Raw genomic sequence first — 9823 nt, 5'->3', positions numbered from 1 at the left:
GGCCTCACCACCCTAGTGGGGATCAGATGATGAAGTAATACTTCAGACAGGACCGTCACAGAAATTAGAGACCATAAAAGCAAAGACCATGTCCCAGTTGCCTAACCATGGCACAAATGTGCTACTGGGGCCATCATAAACTTTGGCCCAGTCAGAATGGAGACTGTTGAACTTTTTACCCGCCGCTCAACCTCCAAGATAAAAACCCCTTGGTCTATTAACCTTGAATCCAGGTAACCCATGCTGCAGCATCATGCACCTTTGAAGATGTCTTCCCATTTTGGGATGGGCAGGAGGGCAAGAACCCAGTGCCTCTCCCCCTCATACTTCCCATGGTAAGAAATGCTTTTCCAACTAGTAAAGCAACTTGATGGAGCTAAGAAGCTATTTAAAACAACAAAGTAAGCACTTTATTTCCATTAAGCATGTTGTTTTAGTATCACAATGGAATGATGAGGAAACATTAAAAAACCCTCAAGTTTCTAAATCCCTGAAAATAGCAGGGAGGCTTCAAGGCAGTTTAAAACAAAAGGGAGTGACACAAGTGCCGAACCAGTCCCGACATCACAATTCTCCTCCAAGAGCAGGGCAGGGGCGGGAAGGTGGAATGATGCGAAGGTGCGAATGTCTGAAGTAGTCTTTGGCGTTTCTGCCTCATGATTGACACACACAAGATTTGTCAAGACGATTCACTGAAATCTCTGGACGCAACGAAGTGCTACATTAGTAAAACAAGAACCCAGCAAGATGACTTTTCATATGATGGGAATGCCCTACGGTTGGCGTTAAGACGCATTCTTGCGGGCAGTGCTGCTGACTCAGTGGGGAGGCTTCTGGGTTGGGTAAGGAAGCATGGTGGTGCGTGAATCCAAGAACATGTGCCCATGCACAAGACACTGCATCATCCTCGAGTACTGACGAGAGCAGGGAGGAGAGGAAGTGGTGACAAAAGAAGTACAAATCCATTCTTTACAGTGATCAATACGAGTCCAGTGCAGAAACTATAGCTTCACAGTTCCAGGTGGCAAACTGTCATTGCAGAGCCTGTAGTAACGCAGGTCATTCACCAGTCTGTGCACGTTCTGGGTAAAAGATGGCAGGTCCTGGAGAAAGATCAAGCAACACAGTTACAGTGACAATGGAGTAGGGCCTGCAAGTACCTGTTTTACCACAGAGAGCAGTATTTGGCATTGTCCTAGTAAATCAATGAGCAAAGACAAAAGCCCCTATTTATTTCACCTGTAATCCAGTTCTCCCATAGATGCCAGAAGAATACCTTATGGCAGTTCCCCCCACAGCTTGATCCCAGGGCAAATCCTTGATGTAAATATGCTCTTATTGAAATCTCATATTAAGAGAAGCCACTTCTCTGCCTGGAATAGTGCTTCAATCTAATGGCTAGTTATTGAGAATGGGGTTGCCTGCAAGAGAAGCTTGAAAATCCTGGGTTTTATTTACAGGACTGATTTCTTAGTGTGCCTAGGCACGCAGAACATGAGCTGGTATCATCTGGCCAGGGGAGGAGCCATCTGCTAGAACAGCAACCTGGGTGCTTCTTTGCAGTGGAGCCACACAGGGCAATTCCCAAGTTTCCTAGTGTGACAGGACACATGGAAGCAAAAACTCCTATTTTCCAACTGCATTTGGCTATATTAGAAGCCAACAAGGAAATCAAGGCTATTAGCCAGGATGGGCAGGGATGGTGTCCCTAGCCTCTGTTAGCCAGAAGTTGGGAATGAGTGACAGGGGATGGATCACTTGATGTTAACCTGTTCTGTTCATTCCTTCTGGGGCACCTGGTACTGGCCACTGTCAGTAGACAGGATACTGGGCTACATGAACCTTTGATCTGACCCAGTAGGGCCAATCTTATTTCTTCCAGGTTTCCTGCCTCCCTCCATACAAATCCCCTTCTAGATCAGGAGCACCCAAAGGCCATGTGCGCTCCCAGGAGCTTGGAAGTTGGTCTGTAATCATTGCCAGGTATACTTCATAAGTAGGGCTGTCACTTGCAGTTAACTCATGCAATTAACTCAAAAAAACTGATTACGATTTAAAAAATTAATCACGATTAATTGCACTGGTAAACCATAGATTACCAATTGAAATTTATTAAATATTTTGGATGTTTTCTACATTTTCATGTATATTGTATCCTGTGTTGTAATTGAAATCAGTGTATATTTTTATTATAAATATGATAAACAAAAGAAACAGTTTTCAGAGTGGTAGCCATGTGAGTCTGTATCAGCAAAAAGAACGAGGAGTACTTGTGGCACCTTAGAGACTAACAAATTTATTTGAGGATAAGCTTTTGTGGGCTAAAGCCCACTTCATCAGATGCATGCAGTGGAAAATACAGTAGGCAGAGATATATATATATATATATATATTACGTGATAGACCCAGGCAAGTTGGGTACAGCAGAGTAGCAGAAGGCAGATATACTGGCCACTGGATAAGCAGTTTCTGTTCCCTGACTGACCAGAGCAGGGGCTGTTCCAGGCTAGGGTGGGCACATGACTCCAATTAGCCTGCAAAGAGTCAGGTGAGGCTGTTAAGCTAATGTGAACACCAGACTCTAATTAAGGTCCCTCTGATACTATAAAAGGGCTCACTCCAGTCAGGCAGAGGAGAGCAAGTGCAGCTGAAGGGCTCGGTAATGAAGACACCCTCAAGCCACTGGAAAGGGAGCCCTAAGGTAAAGGTGAAGAAGGCATTGAGAGAGAGAAGTGGGGGAGCTGGGGGGAAGTGGCCCAGGGAAATGTAGCAACTCTGGAAGTGAAAAGGTTGGAACTTTTACTTTAGAACTTTTACTTTAAAACTTTAGAGCCTGCAAGTGCACTCAGTCCTACTTCTTGTTCAGCCAATTGCTAAGACAAACAAGTTTGTTTACATTTACAGGAGATAACTGCCCTCTTCTTATTTATGTCACCAGAAAGTGAGAACAGGCATTTTAATGGCACTTTTGTAGCTGGCATTGCAAGGTATTTACATGCGCTAAAGATTCGTATGCCCCTTCATGGTTCAGCCACCATTTCAGAGGACATGCTTCCATGCTGATGATGCTCGTTAAAAAAGCGTTTATTAAATTTGTGACTCAACTCTTTGGGGGAGAACTGTATGTCCCCGGCTCTGTTTTACCTGCATTCTGCCATATATTTCCTGTTACAGAAGCCTCTGACAATGACCTAGCACATGATGTTCATTTTAAGAACACTTTCACTGCAGATCTGACAAAATGCAAAGAAGGTACCAGTGTGAGATTTCTAAAGATAGCTACAGCACTGGACCCAAAGTTTAAGAATCTGAAAGGATGAAGTGTGGAGGAGGCTTTCAGAAGTCTTAAAAGAGCAAAAGATGCGGAAACTACAGAACCCGAACCACCAAAAAAGAAAATCTACCTTCTGTCAGTGATATCTGACTCAGATAATGAAAATGTACATGCATCAGTCCGCACTGCTTTGTACTGTTATCGAGCAGAATCCATCATCAGCATGGATACATGTCCTCTGGAATGGTGGTCGAAGCACGAAGGGACATATGAATCTTTAACACATCTAGCACGTAAGTATCTTGCAACACCGACTACAACAGTGCCATGAAAACGCCTGTTCTTCACTTTCAGATGACATTGTAAACAAGAAGTGGATAGCATTATCTCCTGCTGTAAACAAACTTGTTTGTCTGAGAAATTAGCTGAACAAGAAGTAGGACTGAGTGGACTTGCAGACTAAAATTTTAGATTGTTTTATTTTTGAATGTAGTTTTTTTTGTACATAATTCTACATTTGTAAGTTCAACTTTCATAATAAAGAGATTGCACTACAGTACTTGTATTAGGTGAATTGAAAAATACTATTTATTCTGTTTTTTGTGCAAATAATTGTAATCAAAAATATAAAGCGAGCACTGTACACTTTGTATTCTGTGTTGTACTTGAAAACAATATCTTTGAAAATGTAGAAAACACCCACAAATATTTAAATAAATGGTATTCCATTATTGTTTAATCATGTGATTAATCGAGATTCATTTTTTTAATTGTTTGACAGCCCTATTCATAAGGATGTGCACATTGGGGAGATTAGAGCCCCCCACTTACTCCAGCTCTATCCAAAAGGCCTGCAGGAGATGGATGAGATTGCAGCTACACTATTTTATACATCTTTGCTACAGCTCTTGAGCTGCAGGTAAATTGCTAGGGTAGCTCTTGGTTGGGCAAGGTGACCTTGTTCCAGAACAAGTGTAAGTAAGTCCTGGCCCTGTGAGTAAGTGCCACAGGTGAAGTTTATTCCCCCAATATGTCAATTCATTCACAGCTGGGTAGACAATCAGAGACAAGACAGCAGCTGGATTTGCTAGCAGCCCTAGGAAATTCCAGTTGCAGGCACAGAGGACAATAGGAATGCCACACGTCTTTAGTGACGATTCTGAGAAATCCCTTTTGTTTGGTGGGGAATTCGCAGGGGTCAGGTCTCCAGCTGGTAGTGAATGTGTCATGATATAACTCTGCTGTGATGCATGCTAGTACCTGGCTCAGAGGTAACCCCTCTGCAGCGTTGCTCCCCTTACCCTGTCCATTTTGAAATTCCTTCCCAGTACATTTTTCTGATTGGAGTCCACGCCGTCACAACTGGCTAAGAACTCTGTGAGAAAGGCCGAGTAGAAGCTATCAAAGTCCACTGAGGCCATGTTGTAGATGGCAATGCCAATTTCTTCCTGCAACAGGTCATGCGATTTGTGGACCAGCACCTGAAGCAGCACATTCACAAACTGAAACAGCATAGTTGTCCGGAAGATCTTCTGCAGGGCGAGAGAAGCACACTCAGTCATATCCTCCCAAGCTGCCAAGCCCCCTGGGCAGGGTCAGACTGAGCCAGTACATAGTGCCATGTCAGTGTGCCCACTAAGGGGAGAAGCAGTTCTTAACAGCGAAGGCCAGACCAAGGCAGTAAGCACAGCTGCATCTGACCACCACTTTGCTGGAGGCCTCAATGGTTTCTCTAGGATTTCAGCTTTCACTTAGGAACAGAAGCTGCTAGCTCCTTTTGACCGTGCAGAACACACCCAGTGTAGCAGTGCTGAGTCTGCAGGGACTGGAACAGTGAGCCAAATTAATCCCTGGTGTAAGGCAGGGGTGAATTTGGCCCCATTCAGCTCAGTGGTTATGGACTCAGAAGAACAAAGGCAGTTTAAACATCCACTCCTTGAGCAGGAGATCAATAAGTCCCTTTCTCACTCCAGCCCGTATGACTCCCACCCAATGCCAGAGGTTCCAACAAGTCTTGAAGATTAGTTACTGCACCAGCCACAACAGCCTGCTGTGGCATCGCTACTGACACAGGTCAAGGACAGAGTTCCTCTGTGGTAGCTGGTCCTAACCTGGGGTCTCTGCTTTCATCTGGTAGCCAGGAGGGCTAAGCCCCAGATTCTACCTCCAGTCCTTCAAGACAATGGCCAATATGCCAGAACTGAAGTGGGGGGAACTCAACACGACAAATCACAATGACTTGATTTTAAAGGTCAAATACCTTGCAGCCTGCCAAGGTGAGGGTCAAATGCTTCACACAGAGATCATTAGCCTTCCTCCACTGATGAGTCCATACTAGGGCTGTCAATCACAGTTAACTCACGTGATTAACTCAAAAAATGAATTGCGATTAATAGCAGTTTTAACCGCACTTAAACAATAGAATTCCAATTGAAATGTATTAAATATTTTGGATGTTTTTCTACATTTCCATATATATTGCATTCTGTGTTGTAATTAAAAATATGCACTTTCATTTCATTACAAATATTTGCACTGCAAAAAAGATAAGATAGTATTTTTCAATTCACCTCATACAAGTACTGTAGTGCAATCTCTGTAGTGAAAGTGCAACTTACAAATGTAGATATTTTTGTTACATAACTGCACTCAAACAAAACAATGTAAAAAACTTCAGAGCCTACAAGTGCACTCAGTCCTACTTCTTGGTCAGCCAATCACTAAGACAAACAAGTTTGTTTACATTTACAGGATATAATGCTGCCCGCTTCTTATTTACATCGCCTGACAGTGAGAACAGACGTTCACATGGCACTTTTGTAGCTGGCATTGCAAGGTATTTATGTGCCAGATATGCTAAACATTCATATGCCCCTTCATGCTTCAGCCACCATTCCAGCATTCCATGCTGATGACGCTTGTTAAAAAAATACTGTAATTAAATTTGTGTCTGAACTCCTTGGGGGAGAACTGTATGTCCTTTGCTATTTTACCCGCATTCTGCCATATATTTCATGTTATAGCAGTCTCGAATGATGACCCAGCACATGTTGTTCATTTTAAGAACACTTTCACTGAAGATTTGACAAAATGCAAAGAAGGTGCCAAAGTGAGATTTCTAAAGATAGCTAGAGCACTTGACCCAAGGTTGAAGAATCTGAAGTGCCTTCCAAAATCTGAGAGGGATGAGGTGTGGAGCATGCTTTCAGAAGTCTTAAAAGAGCAACACTCTGATGCAAAAACTACAGAACCCAAACCACCAAAAAAGAAAATCAACCTTCTGCCGGTGGTATCAGACTCAGATAATGAAAGTGAACATACGTTGGTCTGCACTGCTTTGGATTGTTATCGAGTAGAATCTGTCATCAGCATGGACGCATGTTTCCTGGAAAGGTGGCTGAAGCATGAAGGGATATATGACTCTTTAGCACATCTAGCATTTAAATATCTTGTGATGCTGGCTAAAACAGTGCCATGCAAACAACTGTTCTCACTTTCAGGTGACATTGTAAACAACAAGCAGGCAGCATTATCTCCTGCAAATGTAAACAAACTTATTTGTCTGAGCAATTGGCTGAACAAGAAGTAGCACTGAGGGGACTTGCAGGCTCTGAAGTTTTACACTGTTTTATTTTTGAATGCAGATTTTTTTGTACATAATTCTATATATGTAAGTTCAACTTTCATGATAGTGAAATTGTACTACAGTACTTGTATTAGTAAGTGAATTGAAAAATACTATTTCTTTTAACAGTGCAAATACTTATAATAAATAAATATAAAGTGAGCACTGTACACTTTATATTCTGTGTTGTAATTGAAATCAATATATTTCAAAATGTAGAAAACATCCACAATTTTTAAAATAAATGGTATTCTATTGTTGTTTAATTACACGGTTAATCGCAATTAATCGGATTAATTTGTTTAATTGCTTGACAGACCTAGTCCAAACCCCAGCACCCAAAGTCATCCTTTGCCATGCTCAAACCCCTAAGTACAATAGCTTTTGGTCCTTCCATTCATTCCAGTCCAGTCCTTCCTGGCTGTTGGGATAGATTGCAAATTTCCTTCCTCTGCCTCCACAAGGCAGCTCCTATCCTGGACTTGGTCTCTTCTCCTCTCTCCATAACATGGAGCGATTAAGTGATGGTGGGGGCTCACCTATTCTGTGCTCCTTCTGCTCAAGGAAGGGGGAAGATTTGTCCCAGTGAATCCTTTCCTCCCCCCCCATTTTGGGGTGACTCCTTCCATCCTCCTCCCTACTGTCAATGAAGAGCCCACGAGGTTTTTGCTGTGACCAGTGCAGAGGTGGCATCACTTCTGTACCAGACACCAGTGCAACAGACTGAGGGGAATGTTGATTTAATCTGTACTGTGCCCCTCGCAGAACTACCTCTGGAGGAAGATGAGGAGTCAAGGTCTGCTGCACCCCCTGCCCACAGCCTTTACTCCAAAACCTCTCCTGGGGGTGCTGTATACCACCTAGAGCTTGGAGTTGCAGCTTTCCAGTACCATCAAGCAGTAACTTCTAGCAATCCAGGTTCACAAGATACCAGACCATAATACTGTCACACTGCTCAGCTGAGCAGTGGCTCAGGACTTGGTATATAGCAGGTCCCAGCACAGTGCCCTCTAGCTGCTGCACACAGCACACATAGGAGTTGACCAACTGGCACTCACCTTGTGGTATAGCTTCTGCTTGGTATTCAGTGTCTCCAGGTAGAAGAGATTCTGTTTAAATAGGTGTATGTCAGGCTGCAGGAAGGACTGGCCAAATGCCTATGGAAAAAGACAGATCTTAGCAGATGGAATGAGTAACAATATGCTTAAAGACCAGCATGCAGGTTTGCCAGACAGAACTGGAGTATATGACATCAAGTGCTGGCCAAAGGTAGATCTATATATTGGAGTATTTGGTGCCCGACTGGATCTCCTAGCATCAGAGTACATACCACTTGGCAGGGCCCTCTGTCAGCCCAGAGGCTTGTGTTGTCTGAGCTTTTCAGGTTCAACTCCCATTCACATACTAGACATACTGCCTAATCCTGCTCGCGCTCTCCTGCAGGGAACTGCTACCTAGTGCCCAGGCTGGGAGGGCAAGTGACTGGTCTCCTTTGAAACAGACACCTGGAGAAGTCAGCCCAGACGGCAGAGTTAGCGCTTCAGCCCCTAAAAGCTCAACCACCACTTCTCCCCAACGCAGAATCTGAAGGCTGTTTGAAAGACCTGCCTCTTTTTTAGGACCTCACTCACACCCTTCCAGCTGTTAATCTGAGCCACATCCATTTACACTTGTCTTGGTCAACCCCTCCGGCCCCAGCTGTTTGCCTTCATTGTGAACCTGACCTCACACACACAGCCAACCTAGTGTACGGCAATGTGGGAAGCTGAGCTTTCAGCTTTGGCAGTCCAGAAAGGGAACCATTTCCCTTCCTCACCCTCCAAGTAATGTTCCTGCCAAACAGGACCGATTCTCAGCTTTCATCAGGAAATATTCTCAAGGAGCTCAGGGAGACACCCCTGTATCTAATAATCCAGACACCAAGGATACAGGCAGAGCCCTATCAAGTGCAAAACCCATTCAGAGTAGCGAAGAGCCCATGTCCCAGGGACAAACCCCCTAGGAGTTACAAGAGCCTCTCATGACACTCCTAACTCCAGTCAACTCTCAGAGCAGAGGTGATTGCTTAACAAACCATGCAGATACCAGACCAGAAAAAATGACCGAATTTGAACTGAAGTCTAAGCACATCTGAGACACTCTGAACAATCCTTTGATTGAGACTCTTGAGAGCTCAAGCCAGTGTTCTCTCACTGGAGGAATGGCTGGTGATGAAATTGTCTCCCTTTGGTAGTCAGCTAGAACCCAAGTTTGTTGGCTGTATGGGAGGATCTGATCTAGTCCAAGGGTTCTCCAACTTCATTGCACTGCAACCCCCTTCTGACAATAAAAATTACATCATGAACCCCAGAGGGGGAACTGCAGTCTGAGCCAAAGCCCAAGCCCCGCTACCCTGGGTAGGGAGGTCAAAGCCCAAATCCCAGTGCCTTGGGCAGGGAGGCCAAAGTTGAAGCCCAAGGGCTTCAGCCCCAGACAGGGGGCCTGTAACCTGAGCTCCGCCACCCAGGGCTGAAGCCTTCAGAGTTTGGCTCTGGCCCTGTGCCCCAGCAAGTCTAAACCAGCCCTGGCAACCCCATTAAAATGGAGTAGCGACCGACTTTGGGGTCCTGATACACAGTTTGAGAACCACTGGTCTCGATTATGAGGTGTTTTCATCTGGTCAGCTCTTTGTGGGGGTGGGGAGGGAAGAGGGAGAGTACACATGTTCAGGTTTTGTTTTAAACATTTGGATAAGCCCAGAGGCCAGGACAATAGGCAGATATAACACATTCCTACTGTGAGTAATAAAAGAAAAGGAACTGGAACTGCAGGTAGCTGAAAGACAAGCCACAAGGGGTCTAGGAACAAAATTTGCTGGATTGGACTGGACTAGTATCTTGTTGCAGATAGAGGCCAAGACTTGAGGCTTCAGGAGCATGACAGTC

The 9823-nt window shown here is 44.3% G+C and overlaps 1 protein-coding gene across 3 annotated transcripts in view; it reads right to left on the bottom strand.

Moving 5' to 3' along the window:
• Nucleotides 1-387: 387 nt before the first annotated feature.
• The window catches only part of XPO6 (exportin 6), a 113372-nt gene continuing 103936 nt past the window's right edge, over nucleotides 388-9823 (bottom strand). For all 3 annotated transcript variants that reach the window (XM_084641315.1, XM_084641313.1, XM_084641314.1), the window contains 3 exons: nucleotides 7958-8056; nucleotides 4576-4806; nucleotides 388-1103 (listed from right to left, as the gene is read on the bottom strand). In XM_084641315.1, the coding sequence (XP_084497441.1) occupies nucleotides 1002-1103; nucleotides 4576-4806; nucleotides 7958-8056 (432 nt within the window). In that variant the 3' untranslated portion in view covers nucleotides 388-1001. The remainder of the gene's footprint in view (nucleotides 1104-4575; nucleotides 4807-7957; nucleotides 8057-9823) is intronic.

This window comes from Lepidochelys olivacea, assembly GCF_965140295.1.
Source record: "Lepidochelys olivacea isolate rLepOli2 genome assembly, chromosome: 10".
Classification (NCBI taxonomy): Eukaryota; Metazoa; Chordata; order Testudines; family Cheloniidae; genus Lepidochelys; species Lepidochelys olivacea.
This window is presented reverse-complemented; position numbering and strand designations above follow the sequence as displayed.